The sequence below is a fragment of the Vidua chalybeata genome, chromosome 19, assembly GCF_026979565.1.
Source record: "Vidua chalybeata isolate OUT-0048 chromosome 19, bVidCha1 merged haplotype, whole genome shotgun sequence".
In the NCBI taxonomy this organism is placed as follows: Eukaryota; Metazoa; Chordata; class Aves; order Passeriformes; family Viduidae; genus Vidua; species Vidua chalybeata.
Genome location: NC_071548.1, coordinates 9,718,732 through 9,735,736, shown reverse-complemented (window position 1 = coordinate 9,735,736; position 17,005 = coordinate 9,718,732). Strand labels below are relative to the sequence as shown.

General features: G+C 39.2%; 1 protein-coding gene across 3 annotated transcripts in view; it reads left to right on the top strand.

Moving 5' to 3' along the window:
• The window catches only part of HELZ (helicase with zinc finger), an 85,833-nt gene that overhangs the window by 54,125 nt on the left and 14,703 nt on the right, over positions 1-17,005 (top strand). For all 3 annotated transcript variants that reach the window (XM_053960260.1, XM_053960261.1, XM_053960259.1), the window contains exons 17-24: positions 344-462; positions 1,832-1,977; positions 4,420-4,567; positions 6,873-7,056; positions 8,041-8,269; positions 11,403-11,607; positions 15,584-15,635; positions 16,466-16,659. In XM_053960260.1, coding sequence (XP_053816235.1) covers positions 344-462; positions 1,832-1,977; positions 4,420-4,567; positions 6,873-7,056; positions 8,041-8,269; positions 11,403-11,607; positions 15,584-15,635; positions 16,466-16,659 — 1,277 coding nt within the window. The remainder of the gene's footprint in view (positions 1-343; positions 463-1,831; positions 1,978-4,419; positions 4,568-6,872; positions 7,057-8,040; positions 8,270-11,402; positions 11,608-15,583; positions 15,636-16,465; positions 16,660-17,005) is intronic.

Genomic DNA, 17,005 nt, shown 5'->3' with positions numbered 1-17,005 from the left:
AGAAACCTCTTGAGGGATGGTTTGCCAAGAGATATTTCTTCTTGGGGTAAGGAGGGTTCAGATAAAATGTGTTTAATTTCATGTGTATCACAAGAAAGAGGCAGACCTGGGGGCTCCTGCTAATGTCACTGGCAACCAGGTGACCACTGTTGGTCATTTGATGGGTGTGAAAATTGTGTGGTTTTCAGTAGCTGCTAGAAATTAATTTGTGTAAGCCATACTTTTTAAAATTCTACTTTTGGTTACTATCAGAATAAAGAATGTTAAGTTCAAGTTCTTTTTATCAAGATTCATTTCAGCAAATTTCAAGTTTCATTTATTTGCTGATCTCTCTGTTTTACAGGGTTTTTTACACACATTCTGTTAGATGAAGCTGCTCAAGCTATGGAGTGTGAAACGATTATGCCTCTAGCATTAGCTAATAAAAACACAAGAATTGTCTTGGCTGGAGACCATATGCAGGTAAGAGCTATGCAATTTTTGAGTATGAAGTGCATGTGTATAATATTTGTATTTATATATTTAAGTTATTTATCTGCACCAAATCATATAATAGATGGGGAAGCCAAGGAGAATTCCAGGGATGTTGTTTAAGATATTAGGATATTTATTACAGTCAGGAGTTTATATTGATTTTTAAAAGAATTCAAGAATATGGAGAATTAGGATTGAGAGAACTTTAAATTTTTATTGGAAGCATCTAATCTGGTGAAGATTTGAACAAGTGAGAAATGGGAAGCTGAAACTAGCCAGTGCTTTTATGTTGCTGCAAAGTGCCTGGGAGCTGCTTGGTTTGGAGAGTTTAAAACACTGATTATGCCTGTCATTTTTCAGCCTGTAGGCATGAGAAAGCATGCTTGGAAAAGTCAGCTTTACTTGCTTTATTGATTTAGGCCAGATTTATTTGTTTTTATGGTTTTGCATTTAATTCTCTTTGCATCTTACAGTAGCAGTAAGGTGGATGTTTGCTTTGGTACAGTAACAAACTCAGAATGGTGTTGCCACTAATAATTTAATACAAATGGATAATTTCAATGATATTAGTAATGCCAAGGACTGGGGTAGTGCTTTTTAAATACTGCTCTCAAAGTGCTTTTCAAGAGTTTGGAATTCTTACTTCAGGCTAGATCTCATCAGCCCATCTGTGTGGATGAATTCCTCCCAGGGCCCGTGTGGCTCAGGCTGCTCTATAGCTCAGGGTCTTACAGAAGATCCTCTATCAGATGTCCATTATTTAAATTTCAAAAACTAATATGTAGCTGAATCATATGAATTAATAATGACAAAATAGATTGGCTTAATTTCTACACTTGGAAATTGTATTTTAAGAATCTCATTTTCATCTTCTTTGATTCTATTTTTCCTGCTATAGTAGATGTTGGTAGTAGGAGTTTAGTGTAACAGTAAATAGGTCACTGGGTTTTTGTTTTTTTCAACAACATTTCTATTTAACTTTTTAAATGGTACTAAAATTTCTTTGTTTTCTGATATGTACTATTTGTGGTAATAACTTTATTGTAGAAGTGGTTGTCAGAATAATGGTGTAAAGTCATTCTAAACACAGTTGGGAGTGTTAAATGTAAATAGAAGGGCTCTTGGCATAGTTATGGAGTATTTTATTGTTCCTTTAAGACCATGCTGGTCTTTTGTTACTTTTCTGGGAGGCAGGAGCATTTCTTTGGAATAACCATGGTCTGTGTCTTCCAGCAATGAATGTCTAGTGAAAGGGAGGTTTCATTTTTGGGTTGATGCAAATACATATGTTGGGAGCGTGAAATTCCGAGTCCACCCATTTAGTTACATTTTCTTTGTGTGTGTGTGTCTATTACAGCTCAGTCCTTTTGTCTACAGTGAATTTGCCAGGGAGAGAAACCTTCACGTTTCCTTGCTCGACCGGCTCTACGAGCACTACCCTGCCGAGTTCCCGTGCAGGATCCTGCTCTGTGAGAACTATCGCTCCCATGAAGCAATCATCAAGTAGGTGTGAACTTTTTCACTCTATCATGTGCTTCTTCTGACTGCTGCGAGTGAACAAAAGAGCCAAGCACAGCTGGAGTGTTTCTGTCATGAAATCTTACTTGTTTCAAAGTTAATTAGTAATTCTGTGTGGTTATTTGGACTCCTAGAACAACTGCCAGGGCTGTGGGACAGAGCCCTCATTCAGGTGGGGATGCTTTGGCTGCTTGCACACTAAACCAATGAAGAGCCAACTTCCCCTTTTTAACCACCCATCAGTTTATTATATAGGCTCTGTGCTTCTTTGAACCATTTCAGAATTTTAGATTTACTGGGGTGGAATGTCTTGGAATGGTAAGCTGTGGGCAATGTAAGGAACATATGGATATGCAACTGTGAATGGAAAAAATAGGTCAATTTTTGAGCATGTTTCTTTATTGTTGACATCTTTTATTACTTCTTTCAAGACACATTAATCAGAGGGTTTGCATTTTTATGCTATGATAAACTAATGGCTGCCAGTGTAATGAGCTCATCCAAGAGCTGTGCTGGAAAGAATAAGTGCAATCATGGGGAAAAATGCTAAAGTTTAAATCCTGGCTCAAATATGTACTGAGGAATATTATGTTGGTATCCAGTTATACTAATTAGGTTATCACTGTGTTCAAAGCGAAGGCAGAAATATTTAAGTGCTCTGGGGAATCAAAAGTGAGAATGTAAAATATTTTTTTATGTAGCTTGATCTGTCTTCACTTTATGGACTTTGTAGTTATAGGCTGAGTGCTGCTGAATTTCTTACCCATTTTTTGAGTTTCTGAGTTTGAAATGAGAGAACATCTGTAAAGGAAGGGATCACTTCAGCTTTTCTTTAGAGATCACTTCCATGTCATTTACCTTAGAAAGATCATGAAAATTCACTTCAGCAGCTGGAGTTCAGACAGGGAGTTCCAAGAAAGATCCACTTTGTTGAACACCAAGGTGAGGATGCAGAAACACCACTGGGGCTGGTTGGATCTCTGGTGAAAGTCCAGTGTGCCCAATTCCACTGGGAAGTGTTGCTGTGTGAGGTAAAACCAGCTGAACACTCTCATGGTGGTCCCTTTAGATGTCTCAAGTCTCTTTTTTTTGTGTATTGTGGAATTTCCCCTGACAAATGGGACCATGACACTTAGGACAGAAGTGTAGGAAGATGAAGGGCTCATTAATCATCTCTACCTCACTGAAGCAGAGACACCATGAGAAATGGAGGAAAGAAGGAGCCATTAGTTCAGCCTGACTTTGGAGCTGTAATTGGAAAAAACAGCTCACACAGAAAAGTTTTGTTGTTTAATGAGATCTCATTACTGAAAGTTAATTTGCAGAAGAGATGGTTGTTTTTGCCCCCTGGCTGCTGGGGAGTGACTACTGCAGTCTAACCCAGAGAGGAGCCCAATGTTCTTCAGCGTTGTTCAGGGTAAGCCAGTTCAGGTCAGGGGTGGCTACAGTGCTTGATGGTGATTTTCTGGCAGACAAATTTCTGTGGCTTTTCCATGAGCAGCTGTTTCCATCTTAAGCTGCAATAGCTGGAATCCTGGAAGAACTGGATGGACCCACCAGCTGCACCTTCTCCTGCTTTGGTTGTCTTCATGTCAGGCTCTACTCAGGTTTCTGCAGCCTCTGAGTGATATCCAAAGAACATTAAGGTTGGAGGCTGAGCACTGAAAGTGAGATGATACCAAAATTCACTCATTACTGGAAGCCAGTGCATTAATTTAGCTCTGCTGTGCAATGGCATACATCATTTACAGCACTCCTTGCTGCCTTTTTGTCTCATTCCATTCAGTTTGCCTTTTCCCTCCTACTTTTCACCATGAAGTAGTTCTTGCCTCATTTCTTTTTCAGTCAGCCAGCTGCTGGAATGGCTGCTGCCAGCAGAGGAACTCTATTCTGGTTGTGTTTCTGGTCTCTAGCAACATAGATGAGCCTGGAGTAGAAGTCACAGAAGAAAAGCTTGGTTGACAGCTGAACGCTTGGCCTGCGTCGTGCTCAGTGCACACGAAATATGTAGTAAATTTATCTTCCAAGTTCAATGACTCTTAAGTGACATGAGCAAGCTCATTGTCCAGCCTGGGGAATAACCAGTGCCAGACAGCAAGTGTTCTTTTTGCCCAGTTTCCAGCCATCAGAACTTCTGAGTGAAACATCAGTGAGAATGTTCATAACTTTGTCAAGCTTTAGATGAGAAGAAGAAACAGCCTTTGTAGAAAAAGTGTTGGAGAAGCATATTTTTAGTGCCTTCTGCTGTGTCTGTAGAAGGGAAATATCAGTTCAGAGAAATCATTTGAAGATGCTGAATAGTAATCAGTGGTTCTGTTTTCCTTATGAAGTATTTTGTGGTTGCATATTTCATCAGGGAGATTTGCATATTTTATCAGTGAGCTCATGTGTAGACTCCACATTTTACCCTGTTTTGCCTCGTTACAGTTACACATCCGAACTTTTCTATGAAGGCAAATTGATGGCAAGTGGAAAGCAGCCAGCACACAAAGATTTCTACCCTTTGACTTTCTTCACAGCACGTGGAGAAGATGTGCAAGAAAAAAATAGTACAGCTTTTTACAATAATGCAGAGGTAACTCTTCTTTGCTTTTACTGTTGATTGTTTTTTTAAAGCTTCACTCCCCCAAATTTACTGATTTATGCTCAGTGTGGGTGGAAGACATAAATTGTCCCCTACTAGAAGAGTGGAACATGGAGTTTGCTAAACATGATGTAATGAAAATTGCAATTGTAGTAAACATTTCCACTAATTTACCTTCTTTTTTTCTCTGCAAATTGTAAGCTGCATCTCATTCTCCCAGGCTCATTCTTCAGGAGAGAAGATTTGTCTTTCCTGATAATTTATGTGACATTCTGATAGATGTATCTTAGCAACAGAGAGTAACTGCAATTTGAAGTAAAACTTAGATTTCTTTGACTGTTGTAGAAATGTTCCCACTCAGATAAGAGTCCTCTGGAGTAACATTTCACATTTCCTTTAATATGTTTAGGATCAGTGTCTAACTGATAATGTGCAGATGAGATTCTTTTAGGTGAGAACTTATTCTCTATCTGTTCGTTTCACATAGATTTATTGGTATTTTTCAAAAATTACTTTCATTCTCATTCCTTCCCTTGTGTTTAAAAGAACCAAACAACCCAAGCCCACAAAAACAAACACATGCAGCAGCACCCACCTCCCACCTTCTGACTTGATAACGCTTTTCATAGTGGAAGATGCCTTTTTCCAGTCACCTCCAGTGAGGGGAGGGAGGGAAAATCAAATAGCAGTGATTTTCATAAGCTCAGGAGGAATTTCTGGGTAGTGCTTGTTATGAAGCACTGCAGAGCTGCCTGTTTCCCCTTGTTGATCATGGTGGGGTTCCTCTGCTGCACAATTTGAAACCTGTTTGCTGTTGTTGTGCTGCACTTGTTAACATTCTTTGCTGCCTTAAAATATCTTCCTAAATAAGAAGCTCCAATGACTTCTGCACACCTGACTGCTTTCATTAATCTACTTGGATTGCTTTGCCATTAAAAAAAAAAGTTGTAAAAGACCTAAAAATATCTTCAGTGGCCAAGTAACTGTCTGAAAACTGTGAGTCATTAATGGCCACAGGCAGAAATGAAGGACAACGGCTCCTTAAACACCAGCAGGAAAAACTGGAATTAGATGATGAGGGAGATTTTTTCTGTTTGACCCTTAATGGATGTTTGCACTGGGGCATCTTGTGGTTCATTGATGCCTATATTAAGAATTATTCTGGGAAATACACTTTCCCTTGTTGGTCTTCATTTTAAAATTTCCCTATGTGGTATTAATTCTAAATACATACCCAGAAGCTATATGGTTTCAGAGAATCTTGCCAAAATACCTACAAAAGATCATTATTTTCATGCTACAGATTTTATAGATATCAAAGTTTATTCTAATATCCTTTGTCAGTAGAGCTGGCTTTTAAATGCAGGAATTGATGTCACAAAAATATTCAGGACTTGTTTACAAACAGTCTCATATTTTCACTGTCCTCTGAAATTGCCAAAAATAAACTATTTGTAACTTTTTAAGGATTAAGAGATTTTTTTTTTCTTTAAGAGGTTGAGCTTGCATTTGTGATGCTGTAGGAAAACAGCACCATGAATTACCATGCTTGAAATAGCTGGAGAAATATTTATTTGAAAAAAAAAAAGAAAGAAAAGGAATCACAAACCTTCTATAAGATTACTCAGAAATGCCTTTTGCAGTGCAGTACCTCTGGTGTGTTGAAATGAGCTGCTCTGGCAGGAGGTTACTTGGAGGCTGTCTCCTCACAGGGGGAGGTTTTCAGGTTTTATTACACATTAGTCTTCTCAGGTAGCATATTTCATTGTATTTCACAGAGAGGAACTAGCAGTTGATGAATTATCTGAAACTCCCAATGGTATCCTTTAGAATGGGAGATCACTGTGCTCTGGTATATGGATGCTGTGTCTAGAGTTATCAGACATGATAAGATGACATATATCAAATGCAGAATAAAAATTAAATTACAGCGATTTGGGCAGTACATTTACTTACAGAAATAAGTTCAAGTATGGCAAGAAAGGTCTTAGTGCACTTGACATTTTTGTAAGAACCTAAGAATGAAAATTAAGATTATTAATGTAATTTTGAAGTTTATCATTTTAACTGTGACTTTTGTGGGAACACTTATTTCCTGATAAAAAAAGGGTGCTGTATAGTGAATACCTTGTTTTACTCCAGGATACTTCAGAGTATCACTGTAGATGCAGTGATATCATTGCTTGTGTAACACTGTGTCATGTAAGTGTTTCAAAGCCTTAAAGCTCAAACTCCCCATATCAAAGAGTGATGCTTGGTGGGGCATAACTTTTAAGAATCCTGCCTTTTCCCCAAGGTGTTTGAAGTGGTGGAGCGTGTGGAGGAGCTGAGGAGGAAGTGGCCAGTGGCCTGGGGCAAGCTGGACGACGGCAGCATCGGGGTGGTGACCCCGTACGCTGACCAGGTGTTCCGCATCCGCGCCGAGCTGCGCAAGAAGCGCCTGTCCGACGTCAGCGTGGAGAGGGTGCTCAACGTGCAGGGTGAGCAGCTGGGCTGGCCCCTCAGCTGGGCTGGCCGAGGGGAAATGTGTCTGCTGCAATAACAACTTAATAAAATTACCCTAGAGTTTACTAAAATTACCCTCAAGCCGTGGGAGCAAAAGGAGAGCTGTGATACAGATGTTGCTCCAACACTGACTATCAGCTTGATGGATGTGAGATGTGAGCTTGATCTCATTTATCTCAATGGATGTGAGATTTATCTTTTCTCAAAAAGATACCTTTATCTTTTCTCAGAATTAAGTTCAGCCTTTCTTAAAAAATAAGTTGAGTGGAAATTGTGGAAGGCTATAAGTTTTTAACAGAATTTTAATGTTTTTAACAAACTGATAGGATTTAGAGTTCCAAATACAAATGTAACAGAGCTTTAGCCTCAAAATGTTTTACTGATTTCTTTTCCATCTGTGGAATAAACTGCAAGGAGTCTAAAAATTGAGGTGTTTCTTCCTGAAATCACATTGATAACAAGGATTTTGTGTAGGCATAGCCTGTTGCTAGGTTGCACTTCTAGTCGGTAATAAACAAAGGCAGATGATAAAGTAACTGAGTGACAGTGAGTGGTTTGCTCTGTTTTTTCATGGTGGATATTCATGTATTTGAGAATTTTAAAAATATGAATCAAGAATGTCCAGAATTTATTTTTAAGGTAGAATAAATAAATTCAAGATTTGTTATTGACTCACAGGCAATGCTGTAAAGATAATTAACATTTCAGAACGTTCAGGAGTGATTAATATCAAGGTGAAAAAGTAATTTTTTTTAAAGAAGAAATATTCTTGTAATGGAATATGCTATTTATAGTGCATCTTTTAAAATTTTTAAATCTTATTATTCTTGCATAAAGCTCTTCATATGAAGGGTAGATACGAGTTCAGAACATCTAGGTGTGACATCTGGTTGGCAAGGGCAGTGGTAGGAGCAGAAATAGCAACAATTATCTCAGAGATGTTTTTTGTTTTATTTTAGGAAAACAGTTCAGAGTTTTGTTCCTCAGCACAGTACGAACACGGCACACATGCAAACATAAACAAACTCCAATTAAAAGGAAAGAGCAGCTACTGGAGGATTCAACGGAAGACTTGGATTATGGTTTTCTGTCTAATTACAAACTTCTCAACACTGCCATTACAAGAGCACAATCCTTGGTAGCTGTGGTTGGAGATCCTATTGCTTTATGTTCCATTGGAAGATGCAGGTACTTTCTCTGTGTTCCTTGGTTAATCAGGGCTAAGGGTACTGGAAAATGTCTTTAGCTGTGACTGGTGGATTCAGGAAAGTGAGGATTGTCATCACGTACAACAGGGAAAAATGTGAGACACCTACACCTGGCCACTAGCAAACTGTCTTTTAACATATTTATAATTGCTCAAAATTTCACTTCACAATTGAACATGCTTAATTTTACTTTCTAGTAGAGTTTTTTTGTATACCCATTACAATTTCATAGACAAATAAAGGTAATGCATAATTTGGAGTTTAAAATTGCGATGTAATGTATTTGAATATTATGGCAGTCATAGGATGGAAGAAAACTTGAAAAACATTATTTATGTTTTGATAGGTCTTCATGACACTAGGAAAAAACTTGTTAAGATTTGAGTGAATTTACATTTTACAGACCTAAATGAAGAAATGTGGAAAATGCTGAGATATGTAAACACTTACGTTAAAGGTTCCAAGTTTTTGTTCTTCAAAGGGTTTTTTTCCGATGGAAGAGCTGAAATTTTGAGATGATCAGAGATAAACCCTGCAGCTTATTGTCGAAGAGGGGAAACAGTGCACTGACTACATTATTAAAATAAATCTAAAAATACATGTTAGTTGTTATATCTGTGTTGTGTTCTACTTTCCTGAGCACTGCTTCTGCTGCTCTATTGAAAAGGGAGGTGGTTTTCAAAGATTAGATTTGAAAAAGCCAAATGGAATTCAAACCTTTGTTTACTGTATTTATGAAATATAACCTGAATTTCACCACTTCCCTGCTGGGGCCATGTCAGGAGTATCTGTACATGAATGCAGTGATCTGCTTTAAATGGCTTCTAACATCTTAGTGACAGAGAAATAATTGTTGTGGGTTTAGTTCAATTTTCCCTTTACCTGGCTGGGTTTTTTAGGCATGGAGTGGTTTATGTAATGAGCTGATGAGAAGGAGCCCCTGTGCCTCCCAAGTGCTCCTTCAAAACATTTGAAATAGGGTGTGAAAAAAATTAATAAAATGAAGATATAGGCTGTCAGCATGGTAAATAAATTACAGGGCTGGCAGTTAAGGATTGGGTTTGCACTTTGAAAACCAGCAGCTGTTTATGGATGTTGAGCTGCTCCAAATTATAAAAGTGAAAGATAATTAAGAAACAAGGAGCACTGAAACTTTATTAAGATGTATCTCAAGCTTTCGCTTTAATACACCATTGTCTTGATTCACTGAATAATTGAACATTCACTCTTTGAAAATAGTGCTGGAGGGGCTCAGGGAGGCTGCTGGGAAGATGGTTCTTTTTTAGTACAACAGGAGTAGAGAAGTCTGAAAGAAGTGACATTTCGTTAGCAAAAACAGACCTCAAAAAAGTTAAGAGTGTACTTGAATTTTATAAATATTCTAATACCTGTCAAAATGAGTCAAGACTGTAATGATAGTTGTAGAGAGCTTTGTGAAGTATGCCCAGGGTAATCATTACATTCCTGTGTGCTCCAGCTGGACTAGACAGAGCTGCTTTGGCAGACACCCCCTTTGAACTCCTGAGCACACTCAGAGGCAGCAGGGTTTTATTCTCTGTCCTTACACCCCAGAACAAGTGTTCCATGTGTAGAGAGACTGCTTGGGGCACTCTCAGCAAAAGTGGATGGGTCTCAGTGGATTTGTGGTACTTGGCAGTAGGTTTGGTGACTGAATTGATTAATCAGAGGGAATTCCATCATTAAAGCATCCCAATGATGCATTTAATTTTGGTTTTTAATTCTCATTTAAACCCTTGCAAGATCTATTTGCCTTAGAGCAAAATGCAGAAAAAGGGCCAACTTGCATCCTGAGTTTTAAAAGAGCATTTCTTGCCTCTATGAAATCACAACAGAAATGGGCTTTTAGGGAAAATGATTTTAAATTCTTAAAAACATCACTAGCATCACAGGATTCTTGCAAGACAGACATTTGTTCTTTCTCAGAAAGTCAGCTACTCAGCAAAATGTGACACTGCTGGTACAATCAGTGTGCAGCAATGTCTCATTTTGCAGGTTTTGGGAAAGAACAGTGCTTGCTGATAGGCCAGACCTTATCACTGAAGGGTGAACAAGCGGGAGTTACAGTCAAGCACACCTTTACTCTTTATATTTTTGAAAGAGACAGCTCAGTCAGGTTTGTTGGGTTTTTTTAAAGTGACATCTTCAGACCATATTTAAATAACTTTTAAACATCAGTAACTTCACCCAAAAAGTTCCTTTTGAGGTTAAAACTAAAAATCATAAGTGTAAAATTTTGTGTAGATCCTGCTGTGGATGTTAAGCAAAGAAAAAAGACTTTTTTTTTTTTTTATAAAACAGTACAAAGACATGTCATGAGAAAGCAGATGACAGGGAGGAATGTTCTTTTATTACATGGTTTCAATAACCCCTCCACCCTCCAAAAAGTTGGAAACAGAATTTTCATAGACAAGCCATGCATCATCTGGTGATTGTTTTCCTAGCTCAAAAATACTTTTGTATGTTATAGAGAAATCTGACATGTACTAAAATTCATGCTTTGGTTTGTTTTCCACTAGAGGATCTCAAAGAATCTCTAGAAACTCCCAGAAATACTAATTTTCATGTGCCTCTGAAGTGTTTCACTCGAGTGGTTTTGAGGTCATATCTCAAAACCCTTTGTATTTGTTTTTTGTGAGCTTTGGTATTTGTTACACTGAAGGATCTGCCTAAATTCAGAGAATGTTCTTGACATCTTCTGGGACTGAGAATCTGTGTAATTCCTGTCACTATTTGAGCTTCAGTAAATGTCTTAAATCATACATTCCAGAATTTTAAGCATGGAGTTCGCTGGTTTTGGTTTTCTGGGAAAAAGTTCTGAGTCGGAGCTGTCCATGGCATTAATATCAAATGTGTGCCCAGCCAGTGCCGTGGCCTGATGCACGTGACACAGCTGTGTGTCCATTTGGAATGCCTGGGGAGCTTTGCACTGTGCTGTGGGGTTCAGCTGCAGGGAGCAGGTTCAGGGTGATGGATTGGTGTGTAAAATAAGCACACACAAACAATAAAAGTGTCCCACAATTACATTCAGTGTGTTTTCAATTTAATAACAGCCATTGAGCCTTCCTCACTGTTTGTAAAAATCATTTCCATAGGAAATTCTGGGAAAGGTTTATTGCCCTGTGCCACGAGAACGAAAGTCTTCATGGCATCACGTTTGAGCAGATCAAAGCTCAGCTGGAAGCTCTGGAGTTAAAGAAAACCTACGTGTTGAACCCTCTGGCCCCCGAGTTCATCCCCCGAGCTCTGCGGCATCAGCACTCAGCCAACCCCACCAAACAGCAGCAGTCACCTCCAAAGGTACAGTGTTCCTGGTGATGGCTTCTGTCAGCAGCTGCAAGGGAATCTAGAGAAATTACATGAAAGGTTTATGGAACAAGCTGTTTGTTTTAAAATTGCATCAGTGCAATCAGATATGAATGCAAATTCCAGAGGGATCCTCAGCATTTTCAAGTGAAAGCTCCAGACTTGTATTGTCACGACGTTTTTAGCAATATAGCTTGGGGTTGTCCAAGCTCTGTTTCCTTACTAAAGCTCACCTTGGCTCACTCTGGCCTGTTTGTTGGCAGCTTTGCAGTGACCCTGGAGAACTTCAGCCATGGAAACTCAGGATTTAAATAAATCAGATTAAACCCTCTGAGCAAGAGCCAGTCCCTGTCCCAAGCTGTGCTCTGACTGTACCCCAAGAAACAACAGGTTGATACAGACAGTGACAAGGAGTAAAAGAAGCCAACAAAATAAAAGCCAGAAGGGATTTGGTTTGGTCTAAAAACAGCATTTAGAATTCAAGGACTTAAGTTATGTAAGATAATTTTTGATGTAATTAAAAATATGTTGTAAACTGGTTTATTGCATAGATTAGCTCAGTGATAATGTCCTTCAGAAGACCAGATTTCATTAGCATCAGGAGGACAGAAAGATAAAATTACCTCTGAGTGGTAATTTCATCAAGTCTTTTTATAAAAGCAGGTGAAGAAGTGATGAAAATACATAGCTTCCTTAAGATGATAAAGAACAACACTAAATTTTAGAGCTTTCTTGGGGGGTGATATATTAGTAATGAATTATGTTTTAATAGTTCTTTGTAGTTTATATCAAAATCATTTGGGTTGTAATTTAATTAAATTTTGTTTAGAGATGGAACTGAAATGCAAGTTGTCAGCTTTGTGATGAACTCCGTGTACAGGAGGGAAGAACTGCACATATTTCCCATAGCTTTGCATTTTTGTTCCAGGCTGTATCACTGAAATGAATTTTTTACGACAGGTTGTTTTAATACAAAGAGGAAAGCCTTCCCTTTGGCAGTCCTTCCCAAAAGGGAGCTTGTAAGGGAGAACATTTGGTTTCTTCATCAAGATGCATGCGTTACTTTCTGAAACAAACACCAGATTTCTAAAGCTTCTAGTCATGTGTCAAAACACTGGGCCTACAGAAAACCAGAAATTACAAAATTGTCTTTAAAAGCCACTGCTGTACTCTCATTTTTCATGAGCTCTTCAGTCTTTTCCTTAATAATAGAACATCATTATTAATACTTTTAGTTTCCTGAATGAAAAAAAAAAAAAAGTACTTGAAAATGCAGGTATAGTGCATTTAGGAAAAAAAGGGGAGTGAGTGTTGGGGAAAGTGAGAATCTTGTAAGTAGACAGCTCTGTTTATTTTGCTTTAGTTTGTTGGTAAACTAAGCCCTTGTGCTGTTCCAACTGCCAACACTATTTTCATCTTAAGATCTGAAGTGTTTAAACCACCTGTATCACAATTCTAAATAAAGTCTTCCCTCTGAATGCCATTGACAGGTAGTAAGTGTGTGCAGTAACAGCACAGGTAATAATCAAATATTCTGAGAATACAGCTGGGATCAGGGATGCATTTCCCTTTGCTCAAGTTTTAAAAGCAGATGGTTGGTTTTGCTTATTTTAGACATCTTAAGCACAGTATATTTAACATTAAAAATGAAGGATTGAAACCTAGTGCTGGTGTATTTTGTAGCAAAAAAAATAAGAACAGTCCTCAATACAGTGTTTTGTGGTGAGTTTATGGACATTGTGCAAGTCAGGGCTTGTCTTTCACATGTGCTGAAAAGTGGTTTTGTAGAAACAGCACTTCTTACTCAGCAGAATTGCTCCTGGATTTATGTAGGGACATTAAAAACTTCTTTGCTGTTTAGATTTTAAAGAAGGGAGAATGTTTCAGTCTTGTCTGAGAGGCCAGCATGGAGCTGGGAGGGCAGAGCCCTGCCCCGTGTTCGTGTGGCTTGGCCAGGCATGGCAGTGGGAAGGAGGCTCGGAGCTGCATGGGGACAGCCTTTATTGAAGGTGATGATGTGGAAAGGGAAAGTTTCCAGAACTCAGAGCTTCCCTCGGGGTAGTTCACGTACAGTAAATGAAGCTCAGAGTTTACAACTTTCCTACCTCCCACTCGCTGCCTGCCAGCTGTGGGTCTGGGTTCAGGCACTTAAATCAGGGTGCATCATCATCCCAGACATCTCCTGCAGTCAGTGAGGATCACAGGTCAGAATAAATCTCTGGAGAACTCTCTCTACTCCTGTTTGTTGACTGAAGGGGGATCCAAGGAATGACGAGGCTGTAAATTGCCTGCACTCACCCAGATCTTGGTCTGGGCTTCCTCTGAGAGCCTTTATGTAATGTGGATTTTTATATTCCAAAGGTGCAGTGAGTTTTTAGAGGAAACTGAGTGTATTTGTGCTCCAGTGTTGTCAGTCACCATCAGTTCTGGGGTAGGTTTAGGTATCCTGGAGATGGGTGTGGACATGAGCCTTGGTGTGAAAATCTTTGAGAAATGGGAACAATTGAGTTCATAAGAGACAGTTTTAAATAGTAAAGCCTTCAAAACTGAAGAGAAAAAGAAAAAAAGAAAGGCAGCAACTCCCTTCCCCAACTTCCTGGTGGCCCCAGTTGACTTTTAGTTACCAATCTGATCCAGGGACATACTGAGGCTCCCACTGAGCAAGACAGCTCCTCTTACAAACTTAGGTCATTATTTTCTTACAAACTTATGTAAGTGTGTGGTATTTTGGTTTGAAAAATATGGCACCTATAAAATACAGGTGTGACAGGTTGGAGCAGAGGCTTGTCAGACTTCTGCACACGCTGCTTGCCTCTGACATTGTAACAGATACAGAAATGCTGTGTGCTGGCCATGAGTGATTAAGGCTATAGCTCCTCCACGGTTTCAGATTGAATCTTTCTCTGCTGAATAAACAGGCTTCCTTTGTTTAAGTGCTGCAATGAAAAGCAATTATTATTTTATTTTTCCATAATTCATTTTTCAAATGAGAGGAAAATTTGGAGACCAGTTCTTTAATCTGGTTTATGCATGAGTCAACATTGTCAAACAACCTGTTTTTGTACCCTGACTAATTTGCTCAGAGTGCTGGAAAACTGCCTAGACTTATCTCCTGGGCAAGAAAAGTTTTGCAGCATCAAAGCATTTCTAGATTTATTTCAAATTTGTGAATGTACTTAGGTCCAGATTAAGCAAAGTGTTTCTGTGCTGCAAAGGACTTGAGAGCATACTGGCAGTGGAATATGTGCTCACAGTTTATGAATATTAACTAATTAGCTGATGCTGCAAACTCATGAGAAGGTGGGAGGGATAACTCAGGTCTGTTAAAATCCTTTTCCAATGTTTCACCAAGGAAGAACAGTTTCCCCCCAGCACTGGGGTTGTTTATTCTCCTGTGTTGCACTTTTGGGGAGCAGTCACAGAGGAGCCAGAGCCCAGAAGCTGATAAATGAGATGGGGCAGGGAGACAATGTCTCATGGGGCTGGGTGAGCAACTGAGTAAAACTGGGGGCAGCTCCTTTGTCTCCAGCATTCTTGAGCTGGAACCTGGAGCAGAAAATGGATCGTGCTTCCACTGAAGCTGCCGTGGCAGAGGAGTACTGAGGGTTACATTGGTCCTGGGTGCTGCTCCTGAAAGGTGTGGGACAGTGGGAAATAAAATGGAGAGAAAAGAAACTCAAAATACCTGCTGTAACTCTCTTTGCAGCTGAAAACGGGCCTTGGGAGAGGGTTTTCCCAGAGGGAGTTGTAATGACCCACTGGTTAATTGAATTAGTGCTGTTTTATGTCCAGCTTTGTGGATTCATAGGCAGGTGGAGGAACTGGATGGTTGAATGTGTAAGAATAAGCTGTTGGGCTGACTCCTTTCAAACTCTGTTTTATGTTTAATTATCATGTTCACTTGAAATAAAAAGCTTTGGTTTGTGTAAGAATGCAAAGATCACTATTACTGTTTTTTTTTCATTTAAAGGGCAAGGTCCATCATCATAATCAGAACGACCATTTCCCACCTGATGGAATTGGTGAGTGCCTCTGCAGTTCCTGGGGGAATTCCTGAGCCCACTGAAGCTGACAGTAGTTTGACATACATTGAGTATTGGCCTCTTATCTGTTTGAAAGCCATTTCCTTGTTGTTTGCATATGGGAATCAGATCATAGACTGTGAAGTGGACATTTGGTATTTCTGAGGCTCACCTTTTATAGGTGTTGTGTGCACTTATTTTGAAGCTTTAACATAAACACAGTTGTTGGCCTTTGGAAAAAAAAAAATAGCTGTGTTTGAAATTCATCATGCACAGCCCTGTGCCAGGGTATTTGCACTAGAAGGGTTTGGACATTATTTTGCATGCACTGTTTTCTGGGGTACTTTGAAGTTAAATTGTGCTGTCATACATCCAGATATTACTGATCATACCTTTGCAAGGTAGTATGCAACAGCTGAACAATTTTGTTACTAATTTGGAAAAGCATTAGTTTAGAGCTTGTCTTCCCTACTAAAGAAAGGAGGGTTATTTTAGTTTTGGATGCAGTGCTTAACAGCCACTCTGACTGTCAGTGTATTTAATTGGTTTGGGACAATCTTTCATTAATGCACTTACCAGCTACCTGTTTTTCTGTATCTCAACTCATATTTTCTGCCTCTTCAAGTTTTTGAAATGGAATACAGGATTTGATTAATGCTTTCTCTTGGTGTATCAGACCTATGCTGTTAGAGAGTTGCACGCTTGCTTTATCAAGATAGATACTGTTAGGATGAAAAAACAAAGAAATGGTCATCTTCGTGTTCTTTTTGTGTATATATATCTTCTTTTTTTGGTATGTATATATCTGTTATTTTTATCTTTATTTTCAGTTCAGCCCAATCCTTCTGTTCTAATTGGAAATCCTATCCGAGCATATACTCCTCCCCCTCCTCCTCTGGGACCTCACCCCAATCTGGGGAAATCTCCAAGTCCTGTTCAAAGGATAGATCCACACACTGGGACAAGTATTCTATATGTACCTGCTGTCTATGGAGGAAATATGGTCATGTCTGTGCCTTTGCCTGTAAGAATTCATTTTCTGTTTCTCCCCCCTCCCCACCTCAAGTTATTTTGTGCACATAAATGTATGGCAAAATCAGATAGTGAATTTCTTGCAGGTTTTTTCAGCACTCCAAATCTGTGGGCTTTGCTGGCTTTAGGAGTGGCAGTGCAGAGGACAACCAGAAAATAAGGACCTGAAAGCTTTGCTCCCCCAAATAAGTCCAGGCAGGCTAAAAGCAATTTCATGTTCGTGTAATTTGGTGTGTTTTAGGCGCACCAGTGGAATCTGTCTCATCTGACTTGAGACAACTGCCTCTGAATTATTTGCCTGGTTCAGTTCTTAATCATTGGAGAGGCCTCAGTGATTC